At 44.0% G+C, this 22,200-nt stretch overlaps 1 protein-coding gene across 1 annotated transcript; it reads left to right on the forward strand.

Annotated features, from left to right (window-relative positions):
• The first annotated feature begins 895 nt into the window (after positions 1–895).
• Positions 896–21,749, forward strand: LOC144708750 (26S proteasome non-ATPase regulatory subunit 2 homolog A-like). Its single transcript, XM_078582190.1, has 25 exons — positions 896–1,113; positions 1,190–1,290; positions 2,374–2,494; positions 2,641–2,700; positions 3,527–3,594; positions 4,121–4,163; positions 16,564–16,635; positions 16,845–16,883; positions 16,945–17,027; positions 17,169–17,283; positions 17,368–17,442; positions 17,523–17,675; positions 17,752–17,859; positions 17,932–18,036; positions 18,122–18,262; positions 18,378–18,482; positions 18,558–18,779; positions 18,859–18,972; positions 19,148–19,363; positions 19,975–20,034; positions 20,111–20,224; positions 20,755–20,840; positions 20,922–21,030; positions 21,134–21,312; positions 21,389–21,749. The coding sequence occupies exons 1-25, from the start codon at positions 1,009–1,011 to the stop codon at positions 21,462–21,464; spliced, it is 2,670 nt and encodes an 889-aa protein (XP_078438316.1). The 5' UTR covers positions 896–1,008; the 3' UTR covers positions 21,465–21,749.
• Positions 21,750–22,200: the final 451 nt, after the last annotated feature.

Genomic DNA, 22,200 nt, shown 5'->3' on the forward strand with positions numbered 1-22,200 from the left:
AAATCGAGAGAGAGAGAGATCGGGAGAGAGAGTGCGAGAGAGAGAGAGATCTCGAGAGAGAGAGTGCTAGAGAGAGAGATCGGGAGAGAGAGTGAGAGAGAGAGAGATCGGGAGAGAGAGTGCGAGAGAGAGAGAGAGATCGCGAGAGAGAGAGAGTAAGATAGAGAACGAAAGAGAGAGCGAGAGAGAAAGAGAGAGCGAGAGAGGGAGAGAACGAAAGAGAGAGAGCGAGAGAGAAAGAGAGAGGGAGAGGACGAGAGCGAGAGAGAGAGACATTAAAATATCATCACGGACGTCATCCGTGACGGACGTCACTCGTCCGGACCACCCCGTCACCGTCACGTCACCGTCACGGGCGATCCGTCACTGTCACCGTCACCGTCACGGGCCCTCTGATTCGTCATCGTCACCGTCACGTCATCCGTAGCGTGACCGTCACGGTGACGCGTGACGTGACGATTGAGAGAGAGAGAGAGAGAGAGAGAGAGAGAGAGAGAACTGGAGAGAGCGTGCTAGAAAGAGCGCGAGAGAGAAAGCGAGAGACGGAGGGAGAGAGAAAGTGCGAGATAAATAAAAAAATATTTTTTTAGTATTTTTTTAATCCGGTCTCGGTCCAGTTTGACCATCGGACCCAATCCGGCCCCGACCAACCGGTCCACCCTAAAATGGTGGACCGGCAGTCCCGGTTCGGTCCGGTCCGACCGGTCCCCGGTCCAAAATGTGAAAGCCTACCCAAGATATTAACGGATGACGGATGATCCCCACTTCCGGAGCTGATGACGGTACCGAAGAAGAGAGAGAAAGAGTTAGCGTACCAAGTCAGTGCAGCGCGATGTGTACCATGCTATTCATACCTGTGCTTGAAGCAGAAGAAAGCCTCTCTTAAACGCTCTTCTTCCTTTCGAGGTTTCCTCCGTCTCTCTCTCAAACACACTCTTTCTCTCTCTTATTCGGGGTGTGCTCTGAACCTAGTTTTGCTGTTCGATCTTTCCCTCTTCTAGAATCGCCATGGCTGTTGGCCCCAATCCGAGCCCCGCCGATCAAGCGGCACCGGCGAAGCCTTCTGCCAAGGACCTCAAGAAGAAGAAGGACGAGAAGAAGGACGAGGATCTGGTAAGGAACAGTGTTTTTTCTGCGATTTTCGCTGATTTTTTTGGAATTTTGATGGTTTTTTTGATTCGCCGTGAAGTCGGAAGAGGATTTGGCCCTGAAGCAGCAGCTTGAACTCTACGTGGAGAGAGTTCAGGACTCGGATCCTGGTGTGCAGAAGCTTGCATTGGAGAGCATGAGGTCAGTGTTTTCGGCTTTGATTTTAGTTTTCTGTAGAATTTGAGGATGTTAGGGTTTTACGGTTCTTTGAAAATTTTCAGATTGGTGGGTGATGGATTCTGGGAAATTTTTGTTCGTATGATTTCGGAAGAATCGTGCCCCTGTTTTTATTTTTATCGAATAATGGTTTGTTAAATTTTCATCACATTTTCGGGATCAAACTTTTTGTTGGCCATTCACATCATTCTCTCCAATTATTCGTCAGGATTAATTTATTTATGTGGCGGTTAAGAATTTTTGGGCCGAACTATAGGTTTACCATGTCAGCTGCTGTCCAGTAAGGAGGAAGCATTCGTTACTGGTCATATTGTCATGAATAGCTGATTGAAACTAGGAAAACATGGTCACTCATATTGGAAAATCAAGGCATGGAAGTTGCTGCCACTCATATTGGATTTCTCTTTATGAGCAGTTTAGTGATTTAAATCCATTGCCAAAAACAAAACCTGAGATTTATCAATCGGTAAACTTTGACTTGTTTTACTATTCTCTTGTTAGAAGAGTTTGATGTTTGATGATTATGAAATTTGTTTTTTGCGTAGAGAATACATGATGGTTTTTTTACAAATAATAGAAAATATATATTTATTTTTGAAATAAATAATATAAAATATTATTCATTAATTCGGCTTAGTTGCTCCAGAAAATTGATCCATTGTATTGCTTCGCGATCTGTAAAAAGCCAATCTTGAATTAGAGTAATATTCCTATTGTTTACTTGAATTTGACAATGCTTACATTTTTCATTGATATGATAGATAAAATATCCTATTGTTTTGTTCTGCTTTCTTTAAGCTTAGTTTGCCGTTACCGGAAGGTATTCTGTTTAAACCATCATAATAACGTTGTCGAACACGTTTATTTCTCAAATAAGGGTTCTGATGTTTCATTCCTTGCCTTTTTATGTGGATGGTGATCTTTTTACCTTCCGTGAACACCGTATAATCATCGTATTTCATTGAATGCAGAGACTTGTTTTGTATCAGAACACAAGAATTTTCCGACTTTTGGTCACTGTTTAATGTGTAATTATTCTATTTCAAGGCAGGAGATTCGTACAGCAACTAGCTCAATGACTTCTGTTCCCAAGCCTTTGAAGTTTCTACGATCGCATTATGGCACATTAAAGGCATTCTTTGAGACAATTTCTGACTCTGACATAAAGGTAGCTTATTGATTCAATTTGGCCGGAATTTTCTTCTTTATCCCTGCGTCACCTGACCATCCGGCAGAAAACACTCATTCATAAAGCTCTGTTTATTCTTTCACATTTTTGGGATGGCTAATTTTTTTACTTTTGAATCTTTGTAGAAAGACTTAGCAGATATACTGTCTGTTCTTGCAATGACAATGTCGGCTGAAGGAGAAAGGGTAGGGGAAATTTTTTGTTGATTTATTTTGCTTATTTCCTCCGATGTTAGAAAGCCATGGACTCGTATTCTTCCCTAATCTTCACTTTTAAAATTTAGATGGGAGTGAAATTTTATGAATTAATAGTATATCCAATAGCTTTTTCCAGAAGATATGATGACATCCGTGGTAGCTTTCAATAGCTTTTTTTCTGTTGGCGCCTTTAAGTTATTTACAGAAAATTCTTTCAATAAAAATATTATTTTGAGAAGTCAAATTCTCATACTCTATATACGAGCTTTAATTAATATTATTCTATTTATAAATTCCAATATAATCTTAGTTCGGTGTCGTCTTTGGCTCGATGCTGGTATGTCCTCCCTAGCCCTCTACCATGACTGGAGATTCATTGAAAGAACAATATCACCCTTAAATTAATCCTAATGTTGGTTTATGTATGGGAGGTTTCATGCAAGGAACTCGTAATGTGTCAGTTCAAGATGGTTTGGCCCTGTTAGTATAGCCCCATTAGTAGAGCGAGAGAAAAATAAAGTGTACAAGAGATAGCGTTCATCAAATAAGAAAGACAAAATAGTTTGTAGCTGACATTTTGCTCTGATTGTCATGCTATGCTTCTGATTCATGTTATCTTTTGGCCGAGTGTGCACCTTCAAGTGCAATGTGAAAAGGTTTTGTGATTCCCTATAACATATTGCCCTTTAGTGCAATATGTTCTCTCCTCTGTATGCTCAGTGTCTGAATCTTCTTTCCTTATAACTGAATCGTTTAGCTTTTCCTGTCACTAGCTTGCGTTTAAATGCATACAAACACGCCCTCTTTTTTGCAGGAGAGCTTGAAGTACAGAGTGTTAAGTCCAGAAGCTGATATTGGCTCTTGGGGTCACGAATATGTGAGGTGAGGATTTAAGGTCATATTGTGGTCCGTGATGGCTGTTTGCCGTCTAAAAATGGCTGACGTATTGGTCACTTGTATACCATCAAACTGTGTTATTATCCTGAGTCGTAGGGTCATTCATTATTATACTTCTATGACAATAACTCAACATTTCGTGGCGTTTCTTTTTTGTAAGAGGTGCCTATGATTCCTATTATTCTATATTTTATTCTGATTTTCTTAATCTTTAATAATGTGATTGGCATTATGTTATTTTAAAAAATGAAACCACAACAAAACCTTTTTGTGACGCTTTTAAGTTCTTTTCAGAGTTGTGTGTGCTGTTACACGTCTAGTGCTGAGGTGGTTATCATACTGGGTTCACCTTTGTATCATAGGCCTCAGTTTATTGTGCATTGGTGAACCTAAACCAACCTTTAACCTTTTAATTTTTCGTTGAATAGAACTGGGGTAGGAGTGCCAATGTTAAGTTGATTTTCTATTGGGTTGTCGATGCTCCATAACTCTAAATGAAATTCCTTTTCAGGCATCTTGCAGGAGAAATATCTGAGGAGTACGCTAAGAGACAGGTTTACTTTAATCCTTATATTTAGTGAAGTTTTTTTTTATCTCCTTTCTAATGCTTGAGAAATATTTAATATTATCTCAATTGGAAACATCGTTCTTAAGTCGGGATGCACTGTCCACATTATTTTTTCTTTCTGCGGTTTGAGGAATAAGTAAAAAGAATAAGATCGAGAGATAACCAGCAGTAACCGATTGGGTTGATGCCCAAACACATCATAGCAACGCCCACTCCCTCATTTGATGGATCAGATCCGATACAAATCCTATAAAGAGCTTTTAGGAACATATCTGTAAGTTGATCCTTGGAGTAGACTTTTGTTGGTGACATTTTCTCGAAAAGCTTTTGTGCGTGACACGAGCTGGTCTTGAACCTATGTAACAAATGACGTGACAATTACTTGTAAACAAGAAACTAATTCTTGATAATGAAACAAAGAGATTACAAGGGGTTTTATAGGGAGCCCTAATGGGCGAATTAGAGATAGAGCCCTTAATGGGCTAATAAGAGAAAGAATACAAGAAAGGAAAGGAGACAATAATGTCAACACTCCCCCTCAAGCTGGAGCGTGGATGTTTTCCACACCCAGCTTGGAACAGAGCTCCTCAAACCTAGGGGCATGAAGCCCTTTGGTGAAGATGTCTGCAAGCTGTTCAGCTGACGGAACATATGGCGTGCAGAAATTTCCCGACTCAAGCTTCTCTTTAATGAAATGTCGATCGATCTCAATGTGTTTTGTACGATCATGCTGGACGGGATCATGAGCAATGCTGATAGCCGATTTGTTGTCACAGAACAGCTGAACAGGAGAAGAAACCGGACACCGTAGCTCACGAAGAAGCTTGGTAATCCAAAGTGCTTCACAAAGACCATGCGCAAGGGCACGGAACTCCGCTTCAGCACTTGATCGGGAGACCACCTTCTGTTTCTTACTCCTCCATGTAATAAGATTGCCTCCTAAGAAGGTGCAGTACCCAGAGGTAGACCGACGATCAACCACAGATCCTGCATAATCGGCATCGGTGTAGACTTCTAGGCGCCGGCCACTGTGACGACGAAACAACAGTCCACGGCCAATGGTGCCCTTCAGAAAACGAAGGAGGCGATGGGCAGCATGAAGATGGTTCATTCGAGGGTTCTGCATAAACTGACTAAGAACACCCACTGAATAGGCAATGTCGGGACGGGTGTGGGTGAGATAAATCAGTTTGCCCACAAGTCTTCGATACTGTCCGGGCTCAGCAAGATCTTCATTCGCATCAGCACCAAGACGATGATTCGCATCAATCGGCGTCGAAATAGGCTTGGAGTCCTCCTTTCCAAGCTCACAAAGAAGGTCCACCGTATATTTCCGCTGACAGATGAAAATCCCACTCGAAGAATAAGCCACCTCGATACCAAGAAAATACCGTAACGGACCAAGATGACGAATAGCGAACTCCGAAGACAGATACATAGCCAGCTGAGTAATTGTCTCCGTATCATCACCCGTGATGATAATGTCATCCACGTACACAAGAAGAATAGCAACTCCCCCTGACGTGGAATGCCGATAGAAGAGGGTGTGATCTCCATTACACTGGCGGTATCCCAGGTGCTTCATGGCCATGGTGAAACGGCCAAACCAAGCACGAGGACAACGCTTTCTTCAGGCGACACACAACCGAACTCGGAGTAGACGGCACTAAGGAGGCATATCCAGGAGGTAAGGCCATATAGATCTCCTCAGTCAAGTCACCATGAAGAAAAGCGTTCTTGACATCGTACTGCTGCGATATCCAGCCACGATCTGCAGCAAGGGCCAAGAGGATCTGGACAGTATTCATCTTGGCTACAGGGGCAAACGTTTCCTGATAATCAATGCCATACTGTTGGGTGAACCCTTGCGCCACAACACGTGCCTTGTGCCTTTCAATAGAGACGTCGGAATTGTGCTTTACAGCATAAACCCAACGACTGCCAACCAAGTGCTTGCCCGGCGGCAGAGGAACCAGATCCCACGTATCATTTAGAGCGAGTGCGTGGAGCTCCTCCTCCATAGCCCGACGCCAATGCGAGAGCGATAGGGCAACGTCCACCGTCTTCGGAAGGGAGGTAGCGTCAAGGGAGGTGAGAAGGGCATGGTAGGATGGGGAGAGGCGATGAGATGAGATAGATGCTTTGTGATTAATGCAAAGAGAAAAAAGAAGAGAGAAGAATTTGGGGCAAGAAGGAATAATTTTTATTGCTGAACTGGGCCCCCTTTTATAGAAGAAAAACTTCACTTGTTAGAAAGGGAATATTCCTAAAGAATATTCCCTGTTTCCAACGGTCATATATTTTGAATATATGACTGTTTGAAACAGGGAGGTCCAGCTGCTTTTAAAGCAGCTGGACTCTCCAACGGCTGGGTTTCAGCCGTTGGAGAGTTGGGCCTGACTGTGGTCAGGCCCAACATATATTAGGCCCTACTGGGCCTAATATATGGGCCCTACTGGGCCTACACTAATGGGCCCTTAATGGGCCCTTAGTGGGAAGTTAGGCGGCCCATGTTGGGCCTGAAGTAGTTATTTTTATTAATATCTCCTAGGGTTAGGCTATTACAGAGTACAAGGCCTCGGGCCCATTAGTTAGCTTAAACCCTACTAAGTATCCTCCATGACCTAACATGCTTCTAATGGATATAATGGGGAAGGATGAGGGCAAGACACCAGGGCTAAGGAGGGATTTTCTGGAGGATTGGATGAAGAGGATGAGGGGGCTTCGGGAGTAGGAGGAACACGAGGCTTGCGACGAGCGAGAGTGAGACCATAACGTTTCTTTGGCGGGCAACGGCGGATAGGTAAAGGAGCATAGGAGAGAGGAATAGATGAATCCGATGGGGAAGCTGCAGGAGGATTCGATGGAGCAGAGAATGAATCTTCGGTAAGGACAGGAGGAGCTGAGACTGGTGCGGGCAGAGGACCGGAAGACGAGGTGTTCATGGGGATAGCAAGTGGAGGCTCGTTGGGAGGAACAGACGGGGAAGGACTGGAGACTGGTGAAGACGTAGATGTCTGAGGGAGAATAAGAAATTCAAGAGGATCTGACGGAGGTGGTAAAGAAGGTGAAACTGGATAAGAAGAGGGGTAATACGGAGTGAATTCGTCAAAGGTAGCATCCTTGGTGATGATAAATCGATGAGAGGGTGGATGATAACATCGATAACCCTTTTGGGTGGAAGAATAGCCGACGAATACACATTGGATGGCACGAGGATCAAGCTTGTCACGACCAAGATGGTGGTTAGGCGCAAAGCAAACGCACCCAAAGACACGAGGGGTAAGATTGGTTCGAAGAGAAATGTTTGGGAAGGAATGCTGGAGACAGTCAATGGGAGTAGAATAATCAAGCACGCGAGACGGAAGACGGTTGAGAAGATGAATGGCGGTTAAGACAGCTTCACCCCAAAAATACTTTGGCACATGCATGTGGAATAAAAGGCTCCGAGTCATCTCAAAGATGTGACGGAATTTCCGTTCTGCAACACCATTTTGCTGGGGTGTGTATGGACACGTGGTTTCATGGATAATGCCTTTTTCTTGGAAGAAAGTGCTTAACGTGGAGTTGACATAGTCTCTGGCATTGTCGGCGCGGAAGCGACGAATGGAGGTAGAGAATTGGGTCTGAATGAGAGAAGAGAATTGGGGAATAACATGAGATATCTCCGATTTATTCTTCAATAGATAGGCTCACGTGAAACGAGTAGCGTCATCAATGAAAATGCATAACCACCGAGCACCGGAAGTGCTATGAACAGGGGATGGTCCCCACACGTCGGTGTGAATGAGAGAGAAAGGAGTCGTCAAATGGGAAGAAGAAATAGGATCGTGAATGCGATGATGTTTAACAATTCGACAAGCGTCACAAACAAAGCGGTCCACAGAATGGCCTTGAAAGAGTTTTGGAAATAGACGATAAAGAGTAGCAAAAGACGGATGGCCGAGACGTCGATGGAGAAGCCACAAACGCTCATGAGATGCCGAAAGGGAAACAGCAGCGGCAGCAACAGCAAGGGGGAGCGAAGGAGATCGAACAAGATAGAGGCCCTCATGCTCCTCAGCAATGGAAATCGTCCTCCCCAACACCTTATCACGATAAAAACAGGTATTAGGAGTGAATGTAAGATCTTGGTTTAGATCGCAAACAAGGCGAGATAAAGAGAGAAGATGATGAGTAAGACGGGGAACATGAAGGACTTTAGTGAGGTTCATCGAAGAAGAGAGAGACACACGACCAATCCCAGCCACAGTGAGAAGATCTCCGGAAGCCGTTTTAACTTTGGAGGAGCCGGAAACAGGTTCATAAGTCACAATAGCTCGAGGATTGGGTGTCATGTGAGCCGTGGCACCGGAATCAAGAAGCCAAGTGGATGATGATGGAGAGTTTCCAGAAGTTGACGGAGGTGTAGAAGGAATGGTGGACGTACCTCCATGGGCTAGAGAGCAAGAACCCACGACTGGAGGATCAAGCAGTCGCCGAAGACGTTCCACTTCTTCTGGTGTAAAGCCGGGAGGAGAAGCATTGGTCGGAAGAAGACCACAAGGCATAGGCACTTGACCAGGCGCTGGCACTTGGCTGACAGAAGGGGCGACAGTAGCGAGATTGCTCTGTTGCATTCGCTTCCGTTGAAGCTTAAAGCACGTCTCCTTCGAGTGACCCCTCTTTTTGCAGTAATTGCAGAAAAGAGAAGGATCACCTTTGGAGGATTCCTCAGTCGGAGTAGACGGACCACGAGGCAAAGCTCCTGCTCCAGTCGATGTGGTCGTCATCGAGGGACGCGTGGAGGAAGACAAATGTGCTACAAGTGCTGAAGCCGGGGTCTGGGTCTGTTGAAAGCGTGATTCTTCAATTCTCACACTGCGGAGCGCATCCTTGAAGGAAAGCTCTTTCTCCCGGTGTATGAGCTGAGCCTGTACCGATTCATATTCCGGGTTAAGTCCCATAAGGAACTGAAAAACCCGAAGTTGAAGAGTGTACTTGCGATCCACCGAGTGAGGGTCCGGAGGCATGTAGTGATCAATCTCATTCCAGAGAGAAATGAGTTCCGTGCTGTACTCCATGACCGTCCTGTCTCCTTGACGCAGATTGACGGCCCGATGTACTAACTCATACAGCGTGGCAATATTATGCTTCTTGGAGTGGCTGTCAAGGGCCGCTTCCCACACAGCCTGGGCAGACTCGAGAGACAGGAATTCACCCTTGATACTAGGTGAAATACTGTCCAGAAGCCATCGGTGGACCACCCCTTCAACATCCAGCCAGTCATAGTACTTGGAGTTTGTCTTGGGAGGCCCGTCTTCAAGTAAATGACGCATCAGTCACCCCTTGAGAGTAATCTGGACATATTGGCGCCATTGAAGAAGATTGAAGCCAGTGAACATCCCATCTGGAGGCATCCGAGGCAGAGAAAATGGTCCCGGTGAAGCCGACCAATTCCCCGACTCAAGAGGCGCCTCCGGAGCGTTTGGTGTTTGGCCCACGCTGGGTGGAGTCGATGCTGGTGTCACGTCGGAGGCCTGAGCTTCTGGAGAATCAACTACTGCAGGGTTCGTCATCTTGATCGCAGAAACAGATGACAGCCCCGGTCAGAAGACAGCTCGGTCACAAACTACTGCCGAAGGGCTGAAGGACTGAACAGCCGTCGGAAGAAGGCCGAGAGGCTGCGCGGCCGAGAGGCTGAGAGACTGCGCGGCCGAGTGGCTGTGCGCGGCCGAAGGCCTGCGCGCCGCCGGAAGCAGGCTGCGCCGCCGGAAGGATGCTGCGCCGCCGGAAGAAGGCTGCGCCGAAGAATCGCTCAGCTGAAGAGTGTGCGCCGCTGGAAGAGGGCAGCACGGCTGGAAGGAGGTTGCAACTGGAGGAGCGCTGAAGGCTGGATCTTGGCGGACGAAGGTGCAACCGGAGCGCGAGATCTTGGCGAACGGAGAAGCGCCAGAGATCGGAGCGCACGGTCGAGCCCAGGAACTCGGATTAGGATTAGGGTTAGGGCTCTGATACCATGTAAACAAGAAACTAATTCTTGATAATGAAACAAAGAGTGTTGAACCGAGGCTCTCTCTCTCTCTTTCTCTCTCTCTCTCTCTTTCTCTTTTTTCACTTTATTTCTTTCTCCATTGTGAGTGGGCCACGTTCTATAAGTGGCCCATGTGGGAGTTCTTCTTTTTCATTCGAATTTCACTTAAGTAAAATCCCACGTGTGAGCCTTTAAGTGACTCACACGTGGGACCTTGTAATGGGGCCTCTTAAAAGGCCCCAAGCCCTAGCCGTCAATAACACACTTCTTTGTTTTTTGTTCTTTTTGTCTACAAGACTTTGTCTCAGGCGCCGCCCTTGGCTGGAGCTCCTCCCCTCCTCAACATCTCTCTATTTCTCCCAAACTAACATGGTATCAGAGCATCTCTGATCCTCGAAGGGCTCATCAACTGGAGCAGATCAAGTCGTTGTTGGAGGTGTTCCCTGTTGCTGTTAGCTCGTCTCAGATTCCCTCAAGCTCTGTCTGCAATGGCAAACAATGGCGATGAAAGTTTGGCTACTGTTGATGAAGGACTGAGTGGAGTTAGACAAGGAGAGTCTGACTCGCCTCAAGTTCAAGATGCTGGTCGTCCTAACTTTATTTTTCCCCCACCAGAAGTCAAGTTTGATGGGGGAAATATGTTTGAGTGGTCCAAGATGGTCACTCTCACTCTGTATGGATGCCAGCTGGGAGACCACTTGACAGATGATCCAAGAGCTGCATCGGATCCAGAGTACAAAAAATGGAGGGCTGAGGAATCTCTGATCCTCAGCTGGATGCTCAGATCGATGACACCAGAGATGCGGCGAGATTTCCTCTACTGTGATACAGTAAAAGAAATGTGGGATGATATTCAGAAATACAGTGAAGAACAGAGTCATGACTGGAGGATTTACGAGTTAAATGTCCAGGCGACTCAAGCACGTCAAGGGACGGACAATGTACTTCAGTACTCCTCAAAACTGAAAACAGTCTGGAGAGAAATTGACTACTTGTGGCCCACTCACAACCCACAGTCAGTGGAGCGGCAGTATATTCTGAAGCAGAGATTATTTACTTTTCTGATGGGTCTCAATCCCACGTATGAATCTGTTAGGAGCCAGCTCCTGCACAGAGAAAAATTGCATAGTCTGGAAGAAGCTATTGGAGCAATCAGACAGGCAGAGAGTCGACTGCGTGTTGCCTCTGATCCTCAGACTCAAAATTCCGCTGCATTATTATCAAGGAAGCCAGAGGCTAAAGCGGCTCCAAATACGAGCTGGCCCACTCGTCCACCGCCACCTAACTCGACTGCTTCACAAGAAGGGGAAGACAGTCGTGATGCACTGTTCTGCGCCTACTGCAAAAGGTGTCGACATACTAAAGAGAATTGTTGGAAGCTAGCATGGAAGAATCAGAACGCAGGGAAGAAGGCTTATGTATCTACTTCCCAACCACAAAACTCTGGAGCAGCCGGGACGAGTCAAGCAGTTGAAGAAGTGCAAGAAAACTCAGCCCTACCTCATTGGTAAAGTCAGGTAATTCCTCTCCCCATGATTGGATTGCCGATACTGGGGCAACAGATCATATGTCCCCAGATGCGTCGCAATTCAGCGAGTATAGCCCTGCTGAAGTGACACATAGAGTCCAAACAGCTGGAGATGGTTATCTGTCAGTAAAGGGAGTTGGAAAGATTCGGGTTCCCCCCCTTGGGCTCCTTAAAGAAGTCTTACATGTAGAGGGCCTAAGGACAAACTTGATATCTATACAAAAAGCAGTTGATGATTTGGGTTGTCAATTATTCTGGACAGTGATGACTGTTTTTTGTATGACAAGGTCTCCGGGAGGAAGATTTCGTCCTTTAGGAGGGAAGGTGGCTTACTCATCCTTGATGGCTTGCCTCGACAGTGCATGGTGTCACAACATACGATCACCAAGGAGGAAAGGGCGATCCGTCTACATCAACGGATGGGACACCCTCCTTTTGACTTACTTAAGACTTGTTATCCCTCTATGTTTAATGGGATTTTAGCTGAAAAATTGTTTTGTGAGGCCTGTTGTATGGCCAAACTTCGAAGAACTACTTTTAAATTTATGGATGATCGCTGCTCTTCCCCGTTTGATTGTATACACAGTGATGTTTGGGGGCCCTGCCCAGTGGAAAGTTTAACGGGCAGCCGTTATTTCATTGTGTTTGTTGACGACTGCAGTCGGGCGATGTGGCTATACTTGCTGAAATCTAAAGCAGAAGTGCCAACAGTAATTATCGAATTCTGCAGTTTAATTCAGAATCAGTTTGGGAAGAAGATCAAACGTTTTCGATCTGATAATGGAATTGAGTTCCTCAATGCTGAAGTTAAGTCGTACTTTATGAGCCAGGGGATTATACATGAGACGTCATGTGTCAACACCCCTCAGCAAAATGGGCTAGCTGAGAGGCGTTTGGGTTACACATTGGCCACTGCCAGGTCACTATTATTTCAAGCAAAGTTGTCCAAGAAATACTGGGGAGAGGCGGTACAGACAGCAGCCTATCTGATAAACAGAATTCCTATGAAAGTCCCCTGGATCGACTACGAGAATTTTTTCCGAAAGTTCGTCTGTTCTCTGGACTTCGTGCTCGAGTATTCGGATGTGTGGTGTATGTGCATCAGAATTTAGGCAAACTTGACCCACGAGCAATCCGTTGCATATTTGTTGGATACTCTGGGACTCAAAAGGGATATAGGTGCTTTCACCCTCCTTCAAGAAGATTCTTTGTGTCGGCAGATGTGGTGTTTAACGAGACAGAACTGTACTCCACTGCTGAAAATGTGTCTGCGACAACCTAGACTGAACAAGGCTCACACGTATTTGAATTTCTACGTCATTTGACTCCTGATCAAACCCATTGTTCTACTGCCACTCCAGCTGGGGAGATCGAGGTCAACACAAGCGGGCAGATAGTTGATGATGCCGAAGATGAATTGATTCAGCCTTCGGATGAGCAGGGTGAACCAGCGGGAGCTATGGACAATCAAATTAATCCTGAGGAAGAATTGACCCAAGAAGTTCCGGAACACTCACTAGAAGATGCAGTTGCAGATACGAATGTAGAAGCACCGGATGATGACTCAGGTTGGCCTATAGCATTGAGGAAGGGAGTAAGGTCGTGCCGAGCTAAGGCGAAGTACCCGATCAGCCATTATGTGAAGTATGAAAGACTGAGCAGTCAGTATCGGAGTTTTCTCACTCTGCTGGGTGAAATTGTTGTTCCAGACAGAGTCAAGGATGCCCTCTGAGATCCGGGTTGGAAAGCAGCTATGGATGATGAAATGTATGCTCTCATGAAGAATGACACTTGGGAGATTACTTCCCTGCCCAAGGGAAAGAAGGCGGTGGGATGTCGATGGGTGTTCACACCCAAATTTCTGGCAGATAGAACGTTGGAAAGGCTCAAGGCCAGACTAGTGGCAAAGGGTTACGCACAAACAGAGGGAATTGATTATGGTGAGACATTCGCGCCAGTAGCAAAGTTTAACACCGTCCAAGTCTTGATTGCACTTGCAGCTAAGTGTGATTGGGAAATTTTTCAGTTTGATGTGAAGAATGCATTTCTCCATGGAGAGTTGGAAGAAGAAGTCTATATGCAGCTTCCCCCGGGATATCGATTGACAGAAAAACCAAATCAAGTATGTCGACTGAAGAAGGCTCTGTATGGGTTGAAACAATCACCGAGGGCATGGTTTGGACGCTTCACCAAGGCCATGGTAGAATTGAATTACTATCAAGCTAGAGGAGATCATGCTCTCTTTATCAAGAAGGGAGCAGGTGGAGCAGTTACTGTTCTACTAGTCTATGTGGACGATATACTTGTTACTGGTGGAGATATAGAAGAAATTGATCGGTTGACCAAGGCATTGTCCAAACAATTTGATATGAAGGAACTTGGACCATTGAAGTATTTTTTGGGTATTGAGGTCGCATACTCCAACGAAGGTATTTCTCTCAGCCAACATAAGTATACGTTGGATCTACTGCAGGAAACTGGGCAATTGGGGTGTAAGCCAGCGACAACCCCCCTTGATATTAATGTAAAGATTGGAAAAGGAGATGATGGAGCGGCGGTAGACAAACATCTTTATCAAAGGTTGATTGGGAAACTGATTTACCTCAACCATACAAGACCAGATATCTCGTATGCTGTCAGCCTATTGAGTCAGTTCATGAGTGAGCCATATGAAATTCATTTGCGAGCAGCTTACAGGATTCTGGCATATTTGAAATTCACTGTTGGACAAGGACTTCTATTCACTCATGAAGGAGGTCTGACGTTAGAAGCCCACACTGACTCTGATTGGGCCGGGTCGGTGATTGATCGTCGCTCTACATCCGGTTACTGTACACTCTTGGGTGGTAGTTTGGTCACTTGGAGGAGTAAGAAGCAGAAGGAAGTCTCTCTGTCTAGTGCGGAAGCTGAACTTCGAGCACTTAAGCGGGGTGTCTCAGAATGTCGCTGGTTGAAGCATTTGTTGGAGGATATTGGATTATATGATGGTGAAGAAATCAAACTCTACTCTGACAATCAGTCTGCCCTTGCAATTGCCAGAAATCCTGTTCAACATGACAGGACCAAGCATATGGCCATTAATCGGCATTATCTTTCGGAGAACATTGATCGGGGAATCATTCGACCAGAGTACATTCCATCCGTCGACCAATAAGCAGACATCTTCACCAAGCCTCTGCCTGGTCCGAGATTTCAACAGTTGGTGTCCAAGCTAGGCATGGTCAACATCCACACCTAGCTTGCGGGGGGGTGTTGAACCGAGGCTCTCTCTCTCTCTCTCTCTCTTTCTCTCTCTCTCTCTCTTTCTCTTTTTTCACTTTATTTCTTTCTCCATTGTGAGTGGGCCACGTTCTATAAGTGGCCCACGTGGGAGTTCTTTTTTATTCGAATTTCACTTAAGTAAAATCCCACGTGTGAGCCTTTAAGTGACTCACACGTGGGACCTTGTAATGGGGCCTCTTAAAAGGCCCCAAGCCCTAGCCGTCAATAACACACTTCTTTGTTTTTTGTTCTTTTTGTCTACAAGACTTTGTCTCAGGCGCCGCCCTTGGCTGGAGCTTCTCCCCTCCTCAACATCTCTCTATTTCTCCCAAACTAACAAAGAGATTAAAAGGGGTTTTATAGGGAGCCCTAATGGGCGAATTAGAGATAGAGCCCTTAATGGGCTAATAAGAGGAAGAATACAAGAAAGGAAAGGAGACAATAATGTCAACATTACTCAATCAGTTCCGCAAATCCAGTACTATCTAAGCTTACAAAAGTTTTGAACCTATCTAAGCGCTCTTTAGGCCATTACATTGTGGACATCTTCATTTTCTCATTCAACTAAGTTATTCCCGCTGAGACTGCAAATGGGCACTTTATACATTCATATTCTTGGAATCTTTGGCCAGTTTGGAATAACTTTGACTAACTGTGCCTTGTGACTCTCAAGGTCTTGGCTACCTGAACAAATTTGGCTTAGAAAAAAGTTGAAAAACCTGATTCATCATCAATTAGAAGTTGCAGGGGTGTTTGAGAACTTCATTGGGTATTAATGTTAACGTATAATGCTCTTCATGGTTCTTTGATGACAAACACTCTCTATGCGCTCCTGTACTGATATGATCATTTAGCTCTTCAGATATTTGATAGGACGTAATTATAAACAGATCTGGGATTTCTTCTGTTCTTTGGTGCCAGCCTTAAGACTTGCAGAGGCTTGGTTCTTCTTTTCATGTACGCACTCTGTCATTGATGGAGCATTTCATCATTTTATCATGGTTCAGTTATGCATTACCCAGAGTCTTGAACCGCTTCATATCCAAATAAGAACAGTACTGCTCAACTCTAATGGTTAAAAGACCTGTATAATTAGTAATTTTTTTCGAAAGAAACATCCACAATCAGTAATATTTGGATAAATACGGGGATCTCTCAGTATCCCCCGCAATCCCAGTGGTGTTGTCCCTCGCAATCCCAATGGCTTATACGTTGGTCGTCCAGTTTAGCTTTTGGGGTTTCAAACCTTTATCTTACAAGTTTTCCATTTCTTCCCAATGGATAAATATAGGTAGCTCAAAGTGTGTATGTGCTCGCAATCCCTATGACCTATACATTGGTAGTTCAGATTAGGGACGTGCCTATTAAATTTGCATGTGCTCCTTACTGAGCATGTGTGACCTTCCTTCGTCCGTTAAGTTGACTTCTTGGGGGTCTTATCAGAAGACTAACCTTGTTTTACTTTGTGAAGACTCTGCAGAATGGAAAATTTTTGTTGTTTCTTTATCTTCAGTGAGAGTTTCGTATTATGTGCAAACGTTTGAGAGCTCATTTCGTATCTTACTTTCATTTGCTTCTCTGCAGTTAGAGGATTATGACCAGGATATGGATGATATAATGATTTTTGTCGAGCAAATAGTCGCTTTCCATATGAAGGTGAACGTCTTCAAAGCTCATTTTGGTTTTTTCACTTACACCATTTTTTTGGAAAATAGTTATTGTCACTTTAATGAATTTACCAAAAAAATAATCTAACGCTTAAAATTTTTTATCATAACTTGGGAAAAATGATCGTACTTTGGCCTTAGTCTATATCTTAAAGAAATATGCTATGTTTCTAACATGCGTCATTGAAACCCTTGCAGCACAATGCGGAGCCCGAAGCTGTGGATCTTCTTATGGAGGTAAATTTTAAATTCCTGTCTTCTGACTGCTCATTTATACTAAATGCTTTAATCTCTCTAGGTGGAAGACCTTGATCTACTTCAGGACAATGTTGACGCTACAAATTACAGAAGAGCGTGCCTCTATCTCACTAGTGCTTCAAGGTTCTTCTTACACTCTTATTGACTTACTCTCTTCATTTTAATTTTCTGAAATGAGCTAGACTGATATTTTCTATCTGATCCATAACTTTGGTTGTCTTGTATTGAGTTTTGTTTAATTCTCTGTTCTTTGACGACTTCTAGTTACCTCCCTACTCCTGAAGATATTGTGGCCATAGACATTGCGTACACAATATACGTCAAATTTGGGGATTGGGCGAATGCCCTCCGGGCCGCCCTTGCTCTCGATAACATAAAGGTTTCCACTTGAAACCACTTGCAACTACCCCTAACGCACACTCTTCTTTTATTCAACTTATTATTTCTGCCTTTGGTGGTGCAGTATGTGAGGCGAGTGTACAATTTATGTGACAACCTGCTGATGAAAAAACAATTCTCCTTCATCTTGGCCCAACATGTAAGACCTCTGCAGATAAACCATCTGCTTATTAGAATTTCTGACGAATTTCTTTCTGCTTTCTGGGGCGCCAAATGCAGGGTTTAGTGTATGAACTTTTGGAGGTGGAAGATGAAGACGAGAGAGAGATTGTGCAGGATATAATAAACAATGTAAAATTAAGTGAAGGATATCTTACTCTTGCTCGAGACGTTGAAGTTATGGATCCAAAAACGCCGGAGGACATCTATAAGGTAAAGTCAAAATTTCTACGCGCAGTCAAAGTTGTTTTTTACTTCATTTCCTGTCTTCACATTTTTAATTTCGTAGGCACACTTGATTGATGGCCGTGCCGGTGCAAGTGCCTCGCTAGACTCAGCTCGGCAGAATTTGGCTGCAACTTTTGTCAATGCGTTCGTGAATGCTGGTTTCTGTCAGGTTAATTACTTTCTCCGGTCAGTGTTTCTTATTCTAGCAGAGTCTAATACGTCTGATCATTGTTTCTTATAGGATAAGTTAATGACTGTCACGTCAGAATCATCAAGTGGAAGTTCCGTGGGAAATTGGCTATTCAAGAACAAGGAGCATGGGAAGACCAGTGCTGCAGCTAGTCTGGTCTTACGCTGTTCCCTCTGATACTCCACCGAAGATTTGATTTCTTGATTAAATTTGTTTCTGACTATTTTGTCTTTTTTTTAAGGGAATGATTATGCTATGGGACGTTGACTCTGGTCTGGCACAAATAGACAAGTATCTACATATCGCCGACAATCATGTTGTCGCAGGCGCCCTACTGGGTGTTGGAATTGTCAACTGTGGCATCAAGAATGATTGTGATCCGGTCTGTGACCCTTCTGTTTATATATTTTGAATTGTCCTAGTTATTTTACTTGATTGTCTGAAAATCTTGATCCAAAATTTAATTATTTAAAAATGAACTGTGATCCTTTATTTAGGCCCTTGCCATTCTAAATGACTTCCTGACAAAAGACGATCCGACAACGCGAATCGGTGCCATCATGGGGCTTGGTATCGCATATGCAGGTTCTCGGAAAGAGGAGGTGAGAAATGCTCGTGCATTTTTTTGTTTTTTCCCTCATTATTGTGTATGACTTTTTCTGGATTTTTTATTCAAGTTGAAATCGACGCTCTGCGCTGTAATCAACGACACAAGCACGCCGTTAGATGTGCTTGTGTTCAGTGCGCTCACTCTGGGGCTAGTCTATGTTGGTTCTTGCTGTGAAGAAGTGGCTCAGTTCATCATCTTTGCAATAATGGAGCGAAGTGAGACTGATTTGAACGATCCCCTCATCCGCTTCCTTCATCTTGCCCTTGGGTTACTCTACCTCGGAAAACAGGTTAAATGCCCTAAAATCTCTTATTATTTTTCAATCTTTTAATCTATATCTTTTATTATTTGTCGTATTTACATTCTAGGAAAGTGTCGAGCCGACCGCAGAAGTTGCAAAGACGTTCAATGCAAAGATTGAAACATACTGTGACATCACGCTCACGTCCTTGGCCTATGCTGGGACAGGGAACGTCCTGAAGGTTCATTCCCCTCCCTTTCTATGGATATATATTTCCATACTATAACTGACTCTATTTATTTATATATTAGTTTTTGTATGTAATGTAATATATAAGGTTTATTCCCCCCTTATTTATTTATGTACATCTAAATATATTCGTATATACATGACTGATTTGTTGTTGGGTCGTGCAGGTTCAAAAGCTTCTGGGTCACTGCGCGCAGCATCTAGACAAGGGGGAGAATCATCAGGGGCCAGCTGTGCTGGGAATAGCGCTGATTGCCATGGCGGAAGAACTTGGCGCAGATATGGCCATCCGATCTCTCGAACATCTCTTGCAGTACGGTGATCAAAACATTCGCCGGGCTGTCCCTCTCGCTCTCGGCCTTTTATGCATCTCCAATCCCAAGGTAAGTCTCTTCCCAATTTTTCTTCAAAAAACAAATTCTCCACCCAATTTAACTTAGTTTCTTTCCATCAAGAAAGGAAAACATGGTTTACTGTATCTTTATCGAGTTACAGTAATTAATTCAGAAAACAAAACTCTAAATACTCGGGTCCTAAATCTCAAACCGTAAACCCTGACCCTTATACCATGAACCGAGAACCTTGGTCACCAACCTTCTTTTTCTCTACTCCCATTCTAATTCGGCTTTCTTCAATAATTAATTCCTTTGTAGCAATTTATTCCATTAAGTTTACCCTTTTAACTCAAATATATTCATGTGTTAAACTCACAAAGCAGAGACTTCCCTGGATGACTGCTGTGCAGATTAGGGTTGAGAGAATGGAAAATCACACCTATTAGCAGGAGTGAGTCTGATATAAATAAATGTAATAACAGGTTCGTACAGATTCATAGGTTTGCCAACTATAAGATAGATGGAAGAAATAAACGATATTGGGGCCAGTCAATAATACTAAACTAAGTATATTATTGTGTTATATTTTTAAAAATATCAATACATTTATATCAATTGACTTCATCTGGTCTCAATTTTGTTCTCTTGTATGAATCCAGGTCAATGTTATGGACACCCTGAGCCGGTTGAGTCATGATTCGGATAGCGAGGTGGCAATGGTATGCGTTTCAGCTTGGATTCTTTGAGAAGAGCTCATCCCTCGGTGAATTTTAATCGATAGATCCTGCATTTCAGTCGGCCATCCTCTCACTCGGCTTGATTGGTGCTGGCACGAACAATGCCCGGATTGCAGGAATGCTCCGAAATCTCTCCAGCTACTTCTACAAGGAAGCCGGCCACTTGTTTTGCGTACGCTCCTAATCTCTCAATTGCTTCTGAGTGGAAAAAGTCAACCCTCCCTGGATTCTTAGGAGAAGGAAATTGCTCTCCAGCTTCTGAGTAGAGTAGACCAAAATCCAATCTCCCTTGCTTTTGATTTGGAGAGAGAGCCAAATCCTTTCAGCTTTTAAGTAGGAAAGAGAAACTCAAACCCGTTTAGCTGCTGATTGGGAGAAAACCTCAAACCCTTTTAGCGTCTGAGTGTTAGGACAGAGAAAGCAGAATCCTTCTAGCTTCGGGGTCAGAGAGAGAAAGTCAAACCCTTTTGACTTCTGAGCAGTAGGAAAGAGAAAGCCAAACTCTTTTCAACATCTGAGTAGAAGAGAGAAAGTCAAACCCAAGAAACAAGGAGAAAAATCTGAACTACCAAAATCAAAAAATCGAGTGGAAAAAAGGATCAACCCTTTTAGCCTATGAGTAGGAGAGAGAAAGTCAAACTCTTGAGTAGAAGTGAAAGAAAAAAAAAAAATGATTCATGTTAAATTTCTTTTTCTCTACAGGTAAGGATTGCGCAAGGTCTAGTACACCTGGGGAAGGGACTGCTATCTTTGTCACCCTACCACTCCGATCGCTTCCTCCTTTCTCCGTAAGCCCCCGAAATTTAATCATATTTACTTTATTTTGTCATATGACCTATGGTTCTGTGGGAACGTAAATGCATCATCAGAACAAGGCTGGCGGGGCTGGTGACAGTTCTCCACGCTTGCCTGGACCTAAAGTCAACCGTCCTCGCTAAGCACCACTACATGCTCTATTTCCTCGTGTTGGCCATGCATGTCGGTGCCTTCTCTTGCGTTGACTTTTCTCTCCCTTCATCTTTCTCTCTTGTTTTCTAAGGGGGGGCCTAAAAAATGATTTTACTTATTTTAAAATTTTCAGCCAAGGATGCTGATAACAGTGGATGAGGATCTGAAGCCACTGCCCGTGCCGGTTCGGGTCGGGCAGGCAGTCGATGTTGTCGGGCAGGCCGGGCGGCCGAAGACAATCACGGGCTTCCAGACCCACTCGACCCCGGTTCTCCTGGCGGCTGGCGAAAGAGCAGAACTGGCCACAGAAAAGTAAGTCAATGCTCCCTCAATAGTCTATCTCTTATGACTTTGACTTTGACTTTGACTCATGAGAAATTGGCTGCAGGTATATCCCCCTTTCGCCTGTTCTTGAGGGCTTTGTCATCTTGAAAGAGAACCCTGATTACAGAGAAGATGCCTAGGCGGTGACCAAATGAAGAGGAACGTTAACTTTCGTTAATCTATCTCTCTAGACTGCCATTTCTGGTTGCGGGGCGGGCTCAAGCGTCTCGATTCTGGCAAAGGTCATCTCTATTTCTCTCAGTCATTTTGTTCCTTTGTATTTTACGGTAACTGGGGGAATTAGTGGGTCAGCAATTGAACTGACAACCTTGAGAGAGAGAGAGAGAGGTAGAAGGAGAGATCTTGGTAGATTGTTGTACTTGGTTATCTTTCTACTGGTTTTATATTTTTTATGTGGGCCTATCTATCAATGTCCATCTCAGAGGCCAACATATTAAACCTGATGGCAGAGATGCAGGTCAGAGAGATGGATTACAATCATACAATCTTAGTTGGATGGGATAGAGATGGAAAACTTAGACAGGGGCATGTATTAGAGAGTTGCATTCCATGGCACTGTGAGATTTTATCTATCAGAGACAAAGATAATGCAAAGAATATGGTAGTACAAGGGCAGGTTGGGTAAGCTTTTAACTAACCCAACCCTTCCAAGGGTGTGGGTCATGTTGAATTATGGATTGCAAATTTATAACTCTAGAATAACATTTTACTCCATTTCATGATTAGTAATTTCTTTCAAAAAAAATAATTAATTTCATTGAAGTAACATAAATGTAAAAGTAGATGCAAATAAAATATGAATAAATAAAAATAGGTATATGAGAAATCAGTGGGGAGGAGATAAAGAGAGAAAGA

This window comes from Wolffia australiana, chromosome 10 (assembly GCF_029677425.1).
Source record: "Wolffia australiana isolate 7733 chromosome 10, ASM2967742v1".
Classification (NCBI taxonomy): domain Eukaryota; kingdom Viridiplantae; phylum Streptophyta; class Magnoliopsida; order Alismatales; family Araceae; genus Wolffia; species Wolffia australiana.

Excerpts from the sequence above, each read along its gene's own strand:
- LOC144708750 (XM_078582190.1), top strand. The coding sequence starts at position 1,009 with ATGGCTGTTGGCCCCAATCCGAGCCCCGCCGATCAAGCGGCACCGGCG. Across the intron at positions 1,114-1,189 it reads AGAAGAAGGACGAGGATCTG|TCGGAAGAGGATTTGGCCCT; the intron begins GTAAGGAACAGT and ends TTCGCCGTGAAG. Across the intron at positions 16,636-16,844 it reads TAGTCGCTTTCCATATGAAG|CACAATGCGGAGCCCGAAGC; the intron begins GTGAACGTCTTC and ends AAACCCTTGCAG.